The sequence below is a fragment of the Nasonia vitripennis genome (genome assembly GCF_009193385.2).
Source record: "Nasonia vitripennis strain AsymCx chromosome 1 unlocalized genomic scaffold, Nvit_psr_1.1 chr1_random0013, whole genome shotgun sequence".
NCBI classification, from domain to species: domain Eukaryota; kingdom Metazoa; phylum Arthropoda; class Insecta; order Hymenoptera; family Pteromalidae; genus Nasonia; species Nasonia vitripennis.
In genome coordinates this window covers 1,169,066-1,188,502 of record NW_022279601.1, presented here as the reverse complement: position 1 = coordinate 1,188,502, position 19,437 = coordinate 1,169,066, and the positions used below count along the sequence as shown (strand labels likewise).

The following is a 19,437-nucleotide window of genomic DNA, read 5'->3' as shown; positions in this document are numbered from 1 at the left end:
TCATTTATATTTGATCTATCAAAAACTCTAGTGCAACAATCAATTGAGTACAAATACTTGTTATCCGATGCACATACATACAATATACAGTGTGGCATAAAATTGTTCAACCAAGTTGTATTATGTGGTTAATTGTATTGTATTTATTTCAAAAATCTCATATTTTTAAAGAACAATTAAAAAATTCAGCCAGTCAAAAGTGATTTGGATATAATTAATTTCCGCCTTGCTATTAAAAATGATTGTACTTTTAATTGTGAACAAATTCTCTTTAATCACATGGCGTAATATTATATCAATAGGCATATTGTCATAGTTGACGAACTTTGATATTTTGCAATAATAGGTAACAATCGAACATTTTGAAATCAAAAGCGAATAAAGTGCAACCTGCCGCGATCTGATTGGCCCCCGAGTGGCGCTAGTATGCGGTCCGTCGAATCGATGTGACAACACCCTAAAGGCTTTGCTATGACTGCCATTTTGTGAAAATTCTTCTCGAGCAGTTTGTGCCTAGAGGAGTTGCTACCTCGCTGTGCTAAAGAGGCATATTTCGGAGGATTTTCGTGAAGAAAACAGGTTGCCGACGAAGCGTAAGTAAAATTATCACTCATCGTAATTCCACGACATTCTCATCAGCGAGGACAAGACGGAAATTCACCGCCAAAAAGCCGCGTGCGGCAAAACGTGTATCGACGAGGGGATTCGTACCGGAGGGGAGCCAGAGCTTAGGTACCGCCGATAGCGTCGTTCCCGTTCGATCGAATTTCGGGCTGCGTTTCCTGTGCTATAGCGGTATTTCAAACCACAGCTAACTACTGCCTCGTCACCGAAAAGAATTTTCCAGCATTTTCACGGTTTATCGCCTCGGTTAGTTTGCAAATGAATGTTCGCATTTGTATGTGTGTGAGGGGTATGTTCTGTGTGTAAGTGAAGCTGAGGCATACCTATTATACATGTATGTCGCCGCAAGTGTATTGTGTATAAGCATGATGTCGTGTGCTGTGTGCTGGACGTGTTTGCGCGCACGCCTGCGTACACACTTTTTAAAAACTTGATTAAAAGTCAATAAGACCCGCGCGTTTGGACTCGTAACCTAGCGTTGGCGCTTCTTGGAACAGAAAAAACTAGATACTCTCGTCAATCAATACCTACACAAGATGAAAAATACCCATATATTATGCAAAGAGTTCGCTGAAGGCTTTACGAAAAATTAATCTTGCTGTACATAGCAGAGGAATTCGTACTAGTATCTGTCTATGAATACTTGTTCATTTTGAATTAAAAGTAAAAAATTGATGATTCCTCTAAGAAATAGAGCTATTTTTTCATGTTAAGCTGCCTTAAAAGTTAATATAATTTTAACAATAAAATAAAAATTGATCTCTATTCTTTACTTTAGATTAGAAAAAATGTCTTCACGATACCGAGAATGGGACCTTTCTTGCAAAGTTTACGTTGGCAACTTGGGCAGTAGTGCAAGCAAACATGAAATAGAAAGTGCATTCAGCAAGTACGGCCCTCTGAGAAATGTGTGGGTTGCCAGAAATCCACCTGGATTTGCTTTTGTTGAATTTGAAGATCCTAGGGATGCTGAAGATGCGGTCAGAGGACTTGATGGAACGTAAGTTTAAAGATTATTCTTATTAATTTCACAGAAATAAAAATATATTTTTTAATTAATTGAATATTGTTTCGATTGTTTAACAAAAGTCGCTGCTGTGGAACAAGAGTTAGAGTAGAGATGTCATCTGGCAGAAGTCGCCGCGGTGGTGGAGGACGCAGGCCTGCTTCACGTTACTCAAGGTAAAACACTTTTTTACACATTGATTTTTTTCAGTTAATAGACTTGGACACAAAGCTGATGTCAAGTAGGTATATACAAATGTGGAAATACCTTGGCCACGTTTAACAAAGGAAACAAACAATTTTAGCATGACAAAAATACATTCAAGTAATTATACTTTTTTTACAAAGTAAATAGTAAAGTAAACAGATTGTAAAATATTCTACTATTTAGTCGAATGCACTTTCACTTATCCGTATATGAGATTGCATGTTATTTACAAACTATAGCAAGTGAATATTCATATTGGTATAGTACAACTTTCATCCTATCAATGGCTAACTTTGAGGAGAAACAAATGACATCTAAGATTTGGAAAAAATTATTTTTTATTTAACTTCCTAAAAATATCCTTAATCTGTACATTCAAACAATTAAAAAAAATAATGAATATTTGAAGTCACAGTTTATACTCCTTAAAGATTGTTAATTGTAATTAAATTAACTAAGCAGTCAGAGAACACTATTTCATTAAAAAAATATAAAAGTACAAATGCATAAATAATTAAATACGTTTATGTTAATAAATTTGAAGAAATCACACTTACTGTGCATCTTTTAACCAGCAATTTCAAATACAACCCCAAACTAAAATTGATTAATTATTTAAAATTCACTTAGTTAAATTAATCATATTGACAGCTTCGTAATAAATAATTAATTTATGCTCATTTAGTTACAATAATACATTTATGTATTAATTTTTTCTCTCATCTCTTTCAGGAGATGTTTTGAATACGATCTTTAATTTACAGTTTAATCGAACAAATTAATCTTAAATTTTCCTATTTACCTACCATTATTCTTTAGGTAGTTAATTTGGGTTGAAAGCTGTAATAGGACCCAAGCAAAAGTAAATTGCACAACAATAAATAGTACATTACGATACGTGTGACTTAAATGGTTCTTTTTTTACATGGCGCAGTTAGCACCCGAGCGTAGCGAGGGCGCTAAGCGCCGTGTAAAACTGAACCATTTAAATCAAGAGTATCGTATAAAATTTTATATCGCAAATTGCTAAAGTCCGCAAGTCTCGCCTATTCGTAACTAAAGTAGTCCTTAGTTGCACCGTGAGGTTAGCGCACGAGCGGTGCAAAAAAGGACTACTTTAGACACAGATAGGCGTGACTTAACAGCGGATTTTAGCCACACTGTGCTATAAATGCTTGTTAAATAAGATGCTTAACCCAATGCTGTCTTTAGGGCAGTGATTCAGTCTAATTAAAACCGGAAGTTCTGATCACGACTTTAGCCAGCCCCCTTAAAAAGCGTCGATGTAAAATACTCATTTTTCCCCGATGTTTTCTAAGAATCAGAATCCTTTGAAATTATATTTTCTAAAAAAAAATAATAAAAAATCTTGAAATGATGGACTAACGGTAATGCGCGACATCGAGTCCTATCGCCGCGTGTATCTCAATTCTACTATTTTTATTAAAATAGTGCTCTCTGGTTGCTTTAGCATTAATGGCTTCCTTGCAATATCTGAAAATTAATTCTTAAAATAGTCTTTGGATCTTGAGTAATACGTGCACAAATAACTGTACAAATAGAATACAATTGCTTTGGTATATTCGGTACTATGGTATACTTGAAAAAGTAATACAAATAATATAATTTTGCATGTTGCTGGAATGTAAAATTTTTACTTTCAAACTTTGATTTACGATTTTCCTTTTTTACTGCAAAATTATATTAAAATTATCTACAATTATTCTTTTCATTCGCGCTAGTTTAAAAGCCACTAAAACTTAAGTGCGATGTATTTTTTTTCACTTTTTTTCTGCCGAATTTACAGATCTCGATCTCGCAGCCCTCGTAAAAGGTCCATAGGTCGTTATGGAAGGTAAGACAAAGTTTCTTATGCCAGTAAAAGAGTAGAATTTTCAGATGCTAGCTGCTTCAGCAAAGTAACTTCTTTAGAAGGTACTGTATTTGAAGTAGGGGTTTTCACATAGATACAATTGTTTTTTAGATCCTCTTCAATTAGCCCTCGAAGATCCCCAGACTACCGAGCCAGGTAATTTTCACGGTCCTTTTTATTCAAAGTTATAAACAATTGCGTTGAACATTTTCAGATTCATATGTTAATTCTAGCTTGCTAAGTAAGGTAATAGATGTAACTTTGGTATATACTTGGAAAACGTATTAATCAGATGTACAATTTACAGCTTTTTAGATTTAATCTTTTTTCCTGTATTTTCTTATATAAATATGTGTTTATTGTATACTAGCGCTATTTTTTATAGGTACCCTGGCAGAATGAATATAAAAATTCTTGGCCAAATCGATTTTATTTTTCACGTTATCGGCCGTCGTTTATGATTTCGTAACAGTTGATATTATCTCTGTTGTGCATATTTTTTACGCATTCAATTCTGCCCGGGTAGTAAAATTGTGATATGATATAGTATTATAATGTGAAGGCTGCTGTAAAGTAAATTGATAAATAAACCTTTTAGCACTGTGACAGTTAGATCGAGATCGCTTTTAGTATTCTCTTTGATGGTTTAAATTTTTCATCCGTTATTGCGCGGTTTGTCTATGTAAACCGTATATTTCGGCAAGTATCAGTGCCAGTTAGAAATTCATAATATTTGCATGCATTATTGTGGCAAACTTAGATTTCGCGCTCGGCAAATGCAATATTGAGATCGGCATCCAATGTCACGTGGCTTCAAGGTTTCATAATTAAATAATATCAAGCGGTAGGGAGAAAGAGGTTTAGCCAATTCGAGTCGCATATTATAGAGTAGATTTAAAGCTAGAAAAAAAATAGTAGTTTATAACAGTGAGAGAGTGTGAGAACGTAGGTGTGATGAGCGTGGCAGAAGTTTTTTCACTAAGGCTGATGGTTATATATTGGTAAAACTGACGTTTGCAGATTGCACCAGCGTCAGGTCATAGCTCTGCTCGTCTCCCCGCCACTACTACTACTACTGCTACTACTACTACCACTACTACTACTACTACTACAGCCACCGTGAAAAAGCAATCAAACATCTAGCAATCAAAACCGAACAAAATATTGCCTGTCTGCCCACTAACCAGTCTCCCAACCAGTCACCATCAGTCACCACCAGTCGAATTCGCCAATCGTCATCACCGCCTAGTGCAGCCTAAGTCGTCCGATCGACAGACTGAACGTTCTCGACGGAACGCTAAGTCTGACAGTCGCTCGTCTCGCTGATGTCGTCAAGCCCCCCGACAATACAAAATTATAGAAATAAACAGACTCCACCGATGAGAGCAATATGAAAAAAACGTACAGAACAATCATAGGACTTCTTCGATCAACGCGATACTTCAATTCTTCAATACTTCTTCCATCGAAATTACGTCTGTCCTGACTTCTACCACTGCTCTCCGACCATTCTGCAAAAGTCATGCCATCACGTGTTTACCTTAAGCTGTGACGTCTGATCGCCACATCTCGTCTTCGAGCTTCCGGCAAAGCAAATGCGCATTCACGACCTGTTTGTTAAAAACCAACTACCATCCCATCCAACCAACTACCACCACTACCAACCACCACATTCAAAGTTATCTGGTATTTTCACTAATTTACAAAATTTTAAGTTTTTCTCTTTAAGTTTTTTATTTTTTTATTTAATATTACACTATTTATATTATATATATATATATTTTTTAATATATAGTAATAATGATAAATATGATGATAATAATGATTTCTATAAATACTCCAGTCATATTATTGTTATTACATTGTTAATTATAATTTTTCTTGCTATTTCTGTTATTATCATTACTAATATTATTAATATTTACTAGAGTTATTATTATTTATAATCATTATTATATTTTTATTATTATCGTTGTTGTTATTGTTACTATTTCGACTATTATTATTACTACAATACTACTGCGACTACTACTTTGTTTACTATTACGACTTTTACGGAAAATTTTTACAAAAGTGATGATTGAAAATTTTACGCGGCGTACTTAGTGTTTCGTTAAAAGTAAATTTCGAGCCACAACTTCAAAATGAAAAATAACGTTAAATCGAACAATAAGTCGACAGATATAAAAATTGCAACTTACAACTGTTGTCTTCTATATGTTCAACGGTGAAATCTTCTCATTTCTTTTTTTATAATGATTTAATGTTTACTTTTAAAACTCAAATATAATTAGTAAAAATTTACATTTATTAACGCAATATCTATAATAGATGCACAACTTTCTGATAAAAACACCTTGCTTCAGACAAACTTTACTTAGTAATATAATTCAACGATTGATGAATGTAATAAATAACATTAAAAAAAAATGTAATGAATAGGTACACTACACAACAAAACATTGCGAAGTGGAAAAAAAACATTCTACGCGCACGTTACTATTCACGTACACGCTCTATTGAACGATTAATAATTGCGCGACTTTGGCGATCGGTAATGTTAAATGGAATAAAACGCGCGTGCTACTGTTTGGTTGGTTGACTGTAGAGTAATTTTGGTGCATATATGAAAAAATGAAAATTTTTGTATAACGACCGAATAGTTCCTGGCTAAAATTCATACAGTAAATAGTTCGACTGATTGTTAAAAAAATATTAGACCAATACGATCAAAAAACCATACGTGTTTAATATAATAAAACGACTATGACTGTGACTATAACTAACAGTATTACCGATAGACGTGTGAATTGACTGTTATTGGCTTTATACTGTGCTCACAGAAAAACCTGTTACAATTAATGATGAACATAGGTTTTTAATAACTTTTTTATATTCAAAGGTTTTTTTACGTTTGACTTATGCATTAATATTTTTTAATTTATTCGAGTGAGTTATCCTTTTGACATATTGTGTCTAACTGCTCTGTTCTTGAGAAAAAAGGACGCGTTACAAAACTTTTAATCGTCACGATGAAAATTCAGCACACGGAAAATATTAAAATCTATAACATACCGAAACGCACGCTAATACTACGGAAACCACTTAATTTACAAGTTATCGTTTGTATTTTACTTTTGACATAGTTCAATAGATTTTCATTCACATACCTAGTTTATTTGCGTGTTGCTAAGGTATAGTTTGAAACTTTTATTTTTTCCGTGTCTGAGTTGTATAATCTTGTGACTACAAAAAGGCCTGCTCTGTTTGTTTCAATTCCAAATTTATTAATTATTTTATATTATATATCGCCAATAACGATGTATTGTTATTCATTATTTTCTTTTTTATCTAACAAAAAGAGCAAAGCTAAAATAAATAATGAAAATCTTTTATAGTGCAGTGGAATAAACGTTTGTTTGATTTTTTTAGGTCACGCTCACGCAGTCCACGCAGAAGATCGTTGACACGCAGCCGCAGCCGAGACCGCCGTTCTCGTTCAGACTCTCGTGACAGACGGTATTAAATACAAACGACACCACGAAACTTGCATATTCGATACACAGATTAGATGAATGGTGTGTCCAGTCTTGTTGCAAAACTGTAGAATGGATCAGTGCGATAAATACAGGTGTGATCCCCGTCTTAAATTTCAATGTCAATGACTTTTCACCGGAAACGACTTGTAGCCCATCGAGTAATTTTTACAAGCGCGCATAGAGGGAAACGCGAGTTCATGAAATTAGCTACGGAATACAATGATTATTATTTGCTGAAAAATTAGCCCTTCGTTGAGAGTTGCATCATTATGATGATGGTATATGCATGTACATTGTTGTGTGCAGGTTAAGGATTGACGGGACGCTATTGTGCAGCGCCAATTCTCGAGTATAGAATAAGATTAGTGACAAAGGGAAAGAATACTTCGATTTGTATATACTCTAAGAGGGGACGCACTATTTTTCATTTAGAAGCAATTATTGTTGCATAGTATTTTTCACAGAAGAAGACACATTCAAACACAACCACAGAGAATATTGTAATCAATAGAACAAAACATGAACTATTGAATATATACGCGCATATACAACAAAATGCTTATTATCTGTATTTATCGATTATCAAACATGTGGTTATCAAACAAGTAAGGTAAGCGTGAAGTAATTTTTAACTCTCATACAATAAATGTGTAAACAACATGATTCACCTATTTGTATCACTTTTTATATAGTTTGAAGCTAATTTAAGTTTTTATACACTGAATTTGCCAAAAACACTCTTTCGTAGACAGTTAAATGCCAGATTTTGATTTTCAATTCATAGGAACTTCATTCTGAGTTATTTTAGATGAAGAAAACTATTAATTATGCAAAATTAATTTGATTTTAATTTTGTACATGATTTGTATGGAAATATATGAAATAAGAACGTCAAAAAAAAAAAACATCATTTACAAAAATAGAAAATAAAACATCTGTTTTGCGTAATTAATTAGATAACTACGAAATCTCGTAAAAACCTTGTGTTAAGAAAATGTAATTCCTACTTAATAAGTAAATTCTTTGTCATTTTATAAGCGTATTGAAACACTGCGCTGGCATGTATTTTGATATTACATACAAATTTTCTTGCAAAAAATTCAACCCATGTAAGAGCTTATGTAAAATAGAAAAATAAGATACCAACAATTTCAAAAAATCGTATTCTCAAAAGCGCAAAATGATTAGTGACACTGAATCAGTAAAATTACAATTCGCAAAAAACTATCGCAGTAAAATATTGCAAACTATCACTTTATTATTGTAAAGCGATCAAACTCGTCTCATTACTATTTTCTTTATGATTCATTAAAAAAATAAAATATATCTATATATATGAATATATATATATATATATATATATATATACACTTTGAAATTTAAAATCACAATTAATTTGTAAATTATTTTATTAATGAGTTTGATTTCTCAATAAAAATAATTAAAATTCTCAAGTTTCATATTTCTTTATTTGGAAAAAACGGAATTATAGCTTATGTAGGTAACATTAAGTTAAGTGAGTTCTATAGTTATTTAAGTATCTATTTGAGTCACATTATTTTATGTACAAAATATTGATACCTTGTTTTTTATTAGAATCAATATTAATTAAACGCGAGTTTAGGTACCTATAAACAAAATTAGATATTATTGAACTAAATTTTATGCCCCAGATTAATTTTTGCCAATTGTTTATAAATTTACCACACATTAATCGATTTCGTAATGTACTTTGATCCTTCCTGTTAATTTAAATATTAAAATACAGTTAACAATATAAAGTTAATGACAGAAACATTTTTTCGCTTTAAATTCTGGCTAAATATTAAAATATGATCTGCCTATATCAATTACATCTTCAAGCAATACAATTTGACATATCTTGTAGCACAAATATAAAAATGATTGACTAAGTAATTTAACTAGAGGGGAGAAATACCATTGAAGGAAGAGTGGTTTTGGCATTTGTAACACAGGAAACATTTGTCTCCTTCAATGAATATGAATCCTTTATTTTTCTTTGTCAAAAATGTGATGCTACACAACAAAATATTAAAATGAATTCTTAACACTTCATTGTTATTGTAAAATGATTATCCAGCAGCGTTTATTATTGTAATCCTAAATTCATAAAATATATCGTCTCAGAATAATAGAAAAAAATGTCAATTGTTTGTGTAGTACTAATTTTACATTATTTAAAAATATGATAAAATGTATTGTGAAATCGCCTTTGTCATCATTGCACATTAATTATACAACTAATATGTTTAATTGTGTAAATTAATTGAATAAAAAGCATCATATTGAATTAATTTTAATCATTTTTTACCTTATATCATAACAAGATCATATTTTCAATCGTTATACTTACGTATAGCAGATTTAACTTTTTGATTCATATGTGGTTAAACGACATATTTTATGCATAAGTCCACTAGCTCTTCGTGTTTTTAAGAAAAATATAGGTACTATTAAAATGAAGTTACATATTATTATATTCTTGTGCCAGTGACAAAATCTTATTTACATGAAAAAGGTCTAGGTATATGAAGACATGACGTCCACAGCTGAGTATCTCGGTTTTCGTGAAAAGTGGATGGACTAGTCATTTTGACTGACAGCCACAAAATGTAATATTGCATTTTTCGTTGGTTGACTTATAACGGGTGAAAAATTGTAATAAAACTTGGCTATACCTTGCAATAAGAACCACTTCAAATATTTTCTAGTGCAAAAAAAGCATAAGTAAATAATTATATGTCGCACGATACTTAGAAATTAGCCAATTTAGCAATGGTTTCAGACCTGTAGTGTACCACAGTAGACCATAGGTACACAATTAATGCAATTTTTACCGGCGCAGATGAATTGAAAACTTACAAATTATTCTTTAAAAAATGAACGTTGAATATTAATTATACCTAAGCAAATTCCTTTATCATTCCTTTGATTGTTGGCGGTAAAGTGCGACCAAACTAAAACACTAAACTCACTAGAATCACCATCCATCCCGCACGAAAAATAACTATGCGGACTAACCCAGTCGTGCCATTATAGTGTCCGGAGGGGTCTCTCAGGCAGCAGCCCAGCGAAACCTGCGAAACGCAGTGTGATACTGTGATGAGTGATGTAGTCGAGCTCGACTGACCTCAGGTATACCCATATGTCAAAAGCAGCATGTTTATAAAGAGAAATTAACGACTCCCGTCAAGTAACATGGATGATAGGGCAGATTCCAACAAACACGAATATCTGAGAAAGAGGCCTACACCCTCCACGGACATTGACAAAACTAGCTTTAAGCCACAAAACATCCGAGTGGAAAACGTCAATCCAGAATCCGAAGCTTTCTCCAACTACTTAGGCAAACATGCACCTATGCCAACCAAGAAAAGGGGTACGTGCACACATACGCGCTTCATCGATAATATACTACTTACTCACCCATTACGATTGATTATGCGTTTGTCGAGAAATTTCCGATAGCTTATACTGGAATCGTTGTTGTAACCATGTTCTCTTCGCTGTTTTAGTGTCTCTTAGACAATTTTTACAAACAGAACTTACCCGTGGCTATCAACTCGAACATGACGAAGAACGATTCTCGGCACGACGAGAGAAAATTTATTCATTCATCAAGATACCGAAAGAAGTGGAGAAATTCATGACCTATGGCTTTTTTCAAGTAATTTTTTGTTTTTATTTTTACACTCTGTTATCAATGACAACAGTCAGTATTTAAAAATCATTCCTACCTTCTCAATTCGTATGTTTTAGTGTGCAGACTCCTTTTTGTTCGTTTACACATTTTTGCCACTGCGGTTTGCAATGGCACTATGGGCTGTAATAACAAGACCTTTAAAACACTGTTTGGGGTAAGCATAATGCTTTTGTGGACATTGTTTCCAGATTGAATTTTGTGTTATGATTTGTAATTGTATGTGTTACTTTAGGAATAAGCAAATTAAAAAGAAAGGTGAAGGATTCCTGCGACCTGCAGAGATATGTGATTTATTAAAAGGGGTAGTGGTTTTAGGTTGTTGGGCAATGACATGGAAAGTTGACACTTCCATGATGTATCACTTAGTGAAAAGTCAATCCGTGATAAAACTGTACATTTTTTATAACATGCTGGAAGTTGGAGATCGTCTCTTCAGTGCCTTTGGTCAAGATACTATAGATGCGTTGCTATGGACTGCAACAGAGCCAAGATCTAAAAGTAAATCTATGCATTCGCAACACCTTGGAACTCTACCTCACTTATTATTTGCTCTTGTTTATGTCCGTATCCTTTTTTGAACAAATTAATTTTTAAACATGTTTATTTTTTTATCTTAACTGCCTAAAATAATTATATAGAGATATGATTCATAAAATCGCATTCATTTCCTTATAAAATCTGCAGTATTGCATAGTATTCTAGTGCTATTTCAGGCAACAACTTTAAATGTAGCTATAAATAGTAGTAATAAGGCTCTTCTGACAATCATGATGTCAAACAATGTAAGTTAAAAAGACCCAACTATAGCTAAATATGTTTATCTAATAAATAGCTAAACCCTAATTTTTAATATTTTATAGTTTGTTGAATTGAAAGGCTCTGTGTTCAAAAAATTTGACAAAAATAATCTCTTCCAATTGTCCTGCAGTGATGTAAGAGAGCGTTTTCATTTAACCATGCTTCTTCTTGCTGTGACATTACAAACTTTAAAAGAGTATGCATGGCGCGCGGATCGACTAGCTGTTCTTCTTCCAGATTGTATATTATTATTATTTGCAGAAGTTCTTGTTGATTGGGTGTGTTTTGAAACTCTACCTAGTAATGAAAATTTTGATCCACATACAATAAAGTTTAATATTATTGTTTTTTAGGTAAAGCACGCATTTATCACACGTTTTAACGAACTGCGTTCTACAGTATACAGGGATTATACTGTAAGTCTAGCATATGACATGGCCCAGACTAGACAAGAAACAGCCTTCTCTGATCCCTCAGATTTGGTAGCTAGACGCATGGGTTTTATCCCACTTCCATTAGGAGTGGCGATTGCTCGAGTCTTGTGTACAACTTTGACGCCATCTGCTAAACCAGCCAATATTATACTTGTCTTTCTGGTGTACTTGATTCTTGTGACCCTTCGCGTACTGATCAGTTTATGGATGCTAGGCCATGCATGTGATATCATAAGCTTACATACTCATTCAACTACAACAGATCAGAAGAAAGCAGCATTCAGCAGCAAATCGAACGCCTGGGAGTTTGGTGATACGCTAAATGATCCAACTGAAAATAAGAATTTTACCACACCAATGTTTTCGAATAGCTCCGTGAGTCTAAATAATGTATGTTTAAATGATTCATTACTGAAAAAAGAGAAAGAAAGCCTTGATAGAACATCGAGTCCAAGTAAGACCGACTTGAAGTCGGAGAATTTTTTGGTCCTCTCTAATAACGTCGTTAGAGCGGGAAGCGAACCTTTGTTATCTCAGGAGTGAACATTCAAGATCTAACTGTATATGTACATGTATTAAAGTAGATTTTTTATGCATAACTTGTATATAATACAAATATTGATACTTTGTATATACGCGTCACCAGTCAACTAGAAGATAATGCATCATAACTGTGTGCTTCACACTGTAGATTATGACTCTAAATATTCAAGTGTACATAACAAATTTCTGTAATGGTGAAAATAAGCTGAATTAAATTGTTTACAGCTTCTATATAGTATAGTCAAACATAATAAATTGATTTTTAATGTTTCGCAAAATCCTTTTTATTCAAAATTGTGCACGCCAAACTGTATTTTACTTGACGTTTTTTATTACATCAACAACGAAAGTTGTTGATTACATTTCAATTATATCTTGAGATAAGCTGTAGCTGTTTTAGCGGCCCATTACTACAATTCAGTTGGTTATTGAGAATTTTTAAGATAAGAAGTATCTAGCCACATTAACTAATAAATAGATTATTGAAGCCAGGTATAAGTAGAACAACTATTTGAAATAATATTTTCATATTTTTAAAAATTTTACAATACGATTGCATTCTAAAATATAATTTTTGATAAAAATAAAAATCTAACTACAGCATACCTATGTGTAATTTTGATAACTCTCAATTCGCGACTTGTGGTAGGTGTGAGGAAAACAAGTTTGACAACATTGTTTATGCTCAAAGTTCGTTTTTTTTTACTATTTACCAATCAGGTAACTTATATACACTACTGATCGTTGGCTGAAAGTTTTATCTGCAATAGCATACATATAAGTACGTACTGCTGCCTTTCTAATGGCCATATTGAATTTTTATTACCACGTGATTCGGTTGTTTTTTAAATTTGCATCACGATCAAGATATAATTTTCTGCAAAAAAATAAAAGTTATAAAAAAATGGCGGAAAACTCTGATATAATTAAAAAAGCGCCAATTCGGGAGAACTGTTCGAAGTTTTAAAAAAAGGCATGGCGTCATGGCGATCGCGAGCGAGAAGAGAAAGATCGCATTGTGAGAGATTTGTTTTGATGACATAATAACAAACACACGTTGCGCTGCCCCCTTCCCTTCGCGCGAAAAGTGAGGTTAGATCTCTTTTGTTTTCAAACAGCGCCCATTTCGCCCGTCTGCACTCCGCACACGCTCTCGGCAATTTTCGCCTGATAACGACCAAACATGACCTTGAAAGCGCGGGCGTGAAAAATTCTCTCCAACGTGCGCTCGGCATACATATACATGATTGCCTATATCTGCGATGGTCTCGTCCAAAATCAACGCGCTTTAAAAAATCAATACATGACCGAAACAACAGGGCTTGCTTTGTTCCATGCGACGATACCTATATACCGCGCGCATGGTTCGCTCCTCGTGGTGCGCGTGTGTGTGTACACAAGAGTGGCCTTGAAGAAGCAACACGCGAGTATATATATATATATATATATATATATATATATATATATATATATATATATATATATAATATAAAAATATAGTAAAGTAGTATAGGCTAGTACACGCGCACGCGTGCTGTTGCGCCAGATCATCAAACGCGCCTGCGAGTCGGAAAAAGAAATGCAGTCGCGCGCGAGAGAGCTTCTAAAAAATGTTAACGTTTGTCCGTCGTACATACGTATATGCACGTATAGTATAGCACGTGTGTGTGCAATGTGTGTTGTTCAATGACGCTGGCGAAATTCACGTTCCTGAGAGTCATCGTCGTGTGTTGCTTATAAGTATAGCGAGCTATGCGCATAGAGAATAAAAAAAGAGGAGCGAGTATAATATATAGGTAATCAATGTTTACACCGCTGCAGGACGAAAACAAAGCGGGTGTTCGCAGCGAGGCGTCGAGAAAATCTATGCGCGATTAAAAAATCTCCGCGATCGACCTGTTCTCCATTGATCCGTGGTCACAGCGCAGCGCGCGAAGAGCATCGGCAGACGGCAGTTCATTTTTCATTTCCATACATAAACAATTAGATATAGCTCCTCTGGCTGGCTCACAACAAAACATTCGAACCGTGTGTGACGTATGCGATCTACAGGTATATAGAGCGAGCTGCGAGTGCGAGCGAGACGGAGAGCGGAAAATGCGACATCGCGCTTGCGCAGCCCTCGCGCACATGAACATGTGTGAGTGATCTTCTCTCACACACGCTCAACTCGCAAGCTGCTCGCTAGTCGCTGCTGCTCCATCTCGCAGCAGCGCGGAGCACGCGTACAACAACAGTACGACACGGGGATCACAACAGTGAGCAGCTCTAGAGTTACATACGTACGAAAGTGAAAGAGTCCGTATAGATATATCGGAAGAGAACGGAGACCGTCCCCTGTGTGGCAGGGAGCAGCCTCCTACCACGCGCGCATCGTTCTTTGTGTCAGCTCAGCGGAGTACTTAGTACGGAAGCCGCGGAGCGTTGGACTGCCTCGTGCCAGTGGAGTTCGGAGCAACAGCGAGAAAGTCAGGGTCAGCTCGCGGAGACGGTCTCCGCTGCTGCTGCTGCTGCTGCTCGCTCTTCCGCGGTCACGTGTTTATCGAGTGTTCGCGCGCGCGGCGACGAGTAGTGTGCGAGAGAGCAGAAGATATACCTACGTACACGCACTGCAGCTGTATAGCTATAGTATAGAGTGAGAGAGAGAGAGAGAGAGAGAGAGAGAGAGAGAGAGAGAGAGAGAGAGAGAGAAAGAGAGAAAGAGCGAGAGCGCGCAGCCGTGAACCAGCGGAGCGTTGTTGTTTATGGGAGAGCGGTCGAACAGCTGTTGTCTCGCTACTGCTGCTGTTGTTGTTGACATCATCGGCTCGGAGCGCCGCACACTGGTCGGACGCGTCCGCCGCGCGTCCCCGTCCGGAACATGCCCAGCTGAGCCCCCAAAGAGCCGCAGCCAGAGATCGTAACAACGACGAGGAGCGCTGATAGCGCTAATAGCGCGCGGAGCAGACATGGGCGACTCGATGTACTCCGAGTTCTTGCTGGACGTCGGCGGTGGCGGCTCGGCGGGCCTCAAGCAGGAGGTCTCGGCCGGCATGCCGCTGCACGCTCAGGAGATGGGCCCGTCCTCGGCCTCGGTGCCCATCCCCGGCGGTCACAGGGGCGGACACTCGACCTACGACGACCAGTTCTCGCCCTCGCCCCTGGCCAATCCGGCCCTCTGGGGCAGCAGCCATCCCGGCGATCTTCTGCTCGAGTCGAATCTCAAGCTCGAGCTGCAGGACAACCTGGACCCGCTGCTCTCCTTTCGCATGGACGACGAGGACATCTTTCAGGTGGACAAGGCTGACCTCATTCAGGGCCCCACGCTGGCGGAGCTAAACGCCAACGAGGATACCCTGCTGGGGGACTTGAACTTTGATGATCTCCTCTTGCCGGACGAGAACATGCAGCCTATACGCCCCGGCCCTCCTGCAGAACTGCTTCCTACCAGCAATTCTCTGCTCGCTGCGGGTGGCAATGCTTTCGCGCCCAGCAGCTTTCCCCAGCCTGTTCAGGGCTTCCGGAATGTGCCACAGTACACTAGTATGACTGGATTTGGCTTCAACAGTGCCATGGGTATCAACGACCCAGTCGAGACCATCAGCCCACCAGCGTTTCCCAGTCCTGGAACGAGTAATCCAGCAGGTTTGAGCACTTTTCTTTGTCTCTTTTTGTTTTTATTTTATTCTAGTAGCTATGAGTCCTATGCGTACAGTGTCATTGTCTGCTAATCAATGTGGTATGCAGGTAGAATTGCATCATTGATGAAACTATTCCCTTCAAAAATGTTTTTTTTTAATATTCGTATTTTAATTTATTTGTTTATGTACTTTATATTTTATTTTTTCAATAAAATTTGCATGTCTTCTCTTTGATCTGCAGGTAGTTCCACAGCAAGTTCCTCAACTTCTCCACATCCAGTCGTAAGACCAACAATCGGCCATTCTACTCTTCATGAGCTTTTGCTGAGAAAAGAAGAAGGTAGTCAAAATATTCCAGTGTACAGTCAAATGGAGGTAGGTGCTAGTACTTCGGGAAAATCCAAAATTTCGAGGCTGTCCATGTCAGCTCCTACCCAGTCCATGGGTCTAGAGCAAATTTGGGCAAGGAGAGAGCCTCGCCAGCATCTACTAAGCACCGGAAGCCTAGGATTAGGAGAAGCTGGATCAACTAGTAGTTTGAGCACTGGTGGTGCTTTGAGTCCAAATCCTCTGGGTCATATTGATCCAGCCAGTCATGATGAAGGTTACGAGGATAGTGATGACGACAGTGATCATTACGATGATTATAGCAGTGATAATGGTAGGCATAAACAGCTTATTCAGTGCGAAATAAACATTGTTGCTTGCAGGTACTAACAGAGTTTGTGCATTCTTTCTTTGTAGAATCCGGGGCCAGTGATAACGAGGAAGGAGCAGTAGGTGGCAGGTCAACCAATGAATCACCGTCAAAGGATTCAAAACACAAAAAGGAAAAATACTTCTGGCAATATAATGTGCAGGCAAAGGGACCAAAGGGTCAGAGACTTGTAGCTCGAGCTCGCCTAGAGAATCCACATGTGCTTAATGAAGCAACAGACCCTGTGTTCAGTCCTCACTGTGCACTGCGAGGTATAAAACATAGTGGCAAAGCAAGAAAAGGTGATGGCAACGATTTGACGCCAAATCCACGCAAATTACACAATATTGGCAAAGAACTCGACAAACTTTCACGTATCATAAACGATATGACGCCTGTTTCTGAGTTACCTTTTCCAGTGCGACCAAAAACTCGGAAGGAAAAAAATAAATTAGCCTCGCGAGCTTGTAGGCTGAAAAAGAAGGCCCAACATGAAGCAAATAAAATAAAACTTCATGGCTTGGAGCAAGAGCACAGTTGAGTAACATTTTAAATTTAATTTTATTCTTTGTTATTATTATAGCAAAATGTATATATTTTATTTTAGAGCGGCTTATACAAGGTATAGTGCAAGCTAAACAAATTCTAGCTGCCAAGTTATCTGAAACAAATCCTGAAGTTCAAGAGGAGCTAACACGACAAATGGAATTAGTTTGTAAAAATGCGACGAGTAAGTATATTTCTTTAACCATTTTTCATATATTTTTTTCATTTTTATTAACATTATGATTGTTCCTGGCCAGAAGTTAAAATAGCTAATCATTCTACGGAGTTTGTGAATACGGTGTTAGATAAGGTGAAAGCTGGAGTACCTGATGGAGGAATAGATGAATTCTAGTACATGGTTTTATCTGTTATAAGTAATTTTGGCTGTTTGTGTACAAAATATCGACGATTGGGGTAAATACTGCAAGACTTGCAAGTTTACAAGTTCTCAAGTTATCAAGATGAAATATTGTTTGTAATCACAAAGAGTTAAGAGTAATCTATTATATATTTTAATTATATAAATAATGTAACTATAATTAACTATGACGATAGAGCATAGAGTACATTAGCTATATAGAAATCTGTATTTGTGCCTGGCAGATAGATAATCAGTACCTCACATTTTTCATTTCTGCAAATGTCTTCTGATACAAAAACTATCCATAAAAATGTCTGCCAATCACATGCAGAATACTGGCTAACTTGTTCTACCTCAAAATGAAACGTTATACCTGCATACATTTTTCAAATGATAAATCGATAATTCATTTATAATCTAACTTTATGAAGCTAGGTATACACGTATTACTTACATTTATTTTTACACTTACACTTACATCTTGTTTATATACAGAATCCATTTATTGGCGTAATAATTAATGAATTTTGTGCTCTTATTTTATTTATGCTTTTCCGTTGAAAAGATCATTAATTTTACCATATCTGTTGAACATTTTTATTTTATTTTTTGTACTCAAACTCTTATTTTAATTGTCAATATTGAATAGTTCTTGACATTGAATCGTACAATGGAATATCGAGACTGTAATATTGCATCATGACTTAGTAATGTTACACTATTCTTAATGTAAACCAGTCAATGTCCAGAATTTTGAAATAGGATCGTATATCCTAAGCTTTTGTGTAAAATAAGAAAAAATTTAATATAAGTTGTTTTGTTTTGTTTTTATATTAATGTTGTACCGGAATTCGCCTATACATATAAAAAAGAAATTAAAATTAATCTAAAGAGAAATGTTTTCAAAAAGTATATAGTATATATGAATGAAATTTAAAGAGGTTCGCTCTGGTAGCGGATCTAAGATTATATTATACACAGAATAAAAAAAGCCATATTGATTCTTATTTTAGCGCGCTAAAGTCCGTGAGTGTATGCATATGTTTCTTAGCAATCTTGCATTCACAATTATCAATTATACAAATATATATTCAAATTTTAAAAAAGAGGGTCTTGTGTATTATATGGGCGCTTTAGAAAGCTCTATACATTTTCACATATTTTTATGTTTTTAAGTGTATAAAAAAGAGAAATGAAACCTTGATTAATAAACCTGTTTATAAATTACAAAACAAAACGTATGTCACATGATAATTTTGAATATTTTATTTTAAATGTAAATATAACTCTACCTTAACAGTTTTCTATTATTTTTTTTATTTTTATCACATTTTGATTTATTCATGTTAATGTTGCAACAGGTAACATCATACTTTTCATACTATGAAGTGCGTTTGAATATCGTTTTTATTTAATGATATATAGGAAAAGCGTTTAGAATTCGTTTGAAAAAGAATTTATTTCA

The 19,437-nt window shown here is 35.6% G+C and overlaps 3 protein-coding genes and 1 long non-coding RNA gene across 12 annotated transcripts; 3 read left to right on the top strand and 1 right to left on the bottom strand.

The window, feature by feature from the left end:
* The first annotated feature begins 462 nt into the window (after window positions 1–462).
* Window positions 463–9,560, top strand: LOC100680210 (RNA-binding protein 1). Of its 8 annotated transcripts, none has more exons than XM_031921618.1 (7): window positions 463–593; window positions 1,403–1,624; window positions 1,714–1,806; window positions 3,645–3,692; window positions 3,822–3,866; window positions 4,731–5,396; window positions 7,143–9,323. In XM_031921618.1, exons 2-6 carry the CDS (start codon window positions 1,413–1,415, stop codon window positions 4,831–4,833), a joined length of 501 nt encoding a protein of 166 aa, XP_031777478.1. In that variant the 5' UTR covers window positions 463–593; window positions 1,403–1,412; the 3' UTR covers window positions 4,834–5,396; window positions 7,143–9,323. The 8 variants fall into 8 exon arrangements, with proteins under 8 accessions (XP_031777478.1, XP_003425431.1, XP_031777481.1 ...); XM_031921619.1 differs by lacking the exon at window positions 463–593 and adding an exon at window positions 605–870; XM_003425383.4 differs by lacking the exon at window positions 4,731–5,396.
* A 567-nt stretch (window positions 9,561–10,127) lies between these two features.
* On the top strand, window positions 10,128–13,026 carry LOC100114806 (protein TAPT1 homolog). The gene is made up of 7 exons (XM_031921539.2): window positions 10,128–10,649; window positions 10,786–10,937; window positions 11,030–11,127; window positions 11,206–11,537; window positions 11,658–11,755; window positions 11,834–12,049; window positions 12,125–13,026. The coding sequence occupies exons 1-7, from the start codon at window positions 10,469–10,471 to the stop codon at window positions 12,746–12,748; spliced, it is 1,701 nt and encodes a 566-aa protein (XP_031777399.1). The 5' UTR covers window positions 10,128–10,468; the 3' UTR covers window positions 12,749–13,026.
* LOC107981386 lies at window positions 13,008–14,150 on the bottom strand. The gene is made up of 2 exons (XR_001729396.2): window positions 13,355–14,150; window positions 13,008–13,255 (listed from the first exon to the last, which is right to left on the bottom strand). It is a non-coding gene; the product is annotated as an uncharacterized LOC107981386 (long non-coding RNA).
* A 110-nt stretch (window positions 14,151–14,260) lies between these two features.
* Window positions 14,261–19,209, top strand: LOC100114844 (protein CREBRF homolog). 2 transcript variants are annotated; one of them, XM_008204246.3, is made up of 5 exons: window positions 14,261–16,372; window positions 16,610–17,029; window positions 17,113–17,601; window positions 17,673–17,795; window positions 17,872–19,209. In XM_008204246.3, the coding sequence occupies exons 1-5, from the start codon at window positions 15,697–15,699 to the stop codon at window positions 17,961–17,963; spliced, it is 1,800 nt and encodes a 599-aa protein (XP_008202468.1). In that variant the 5' UTR covers window positions 14,261–15,696; the 3' UTR covers window positions 17,964–19,209. The 2 variants fall into 2 exon arrangements, with proteins under 2 accessions (XP_008202468.1, XP_001599741.2); XM_001599691.5 differs by having other exon boundaries at window positions 17,869–19,209.
* The last annotated feature ends 228 nt before the right edge of the window (window positions 19,210–19,437 follow it).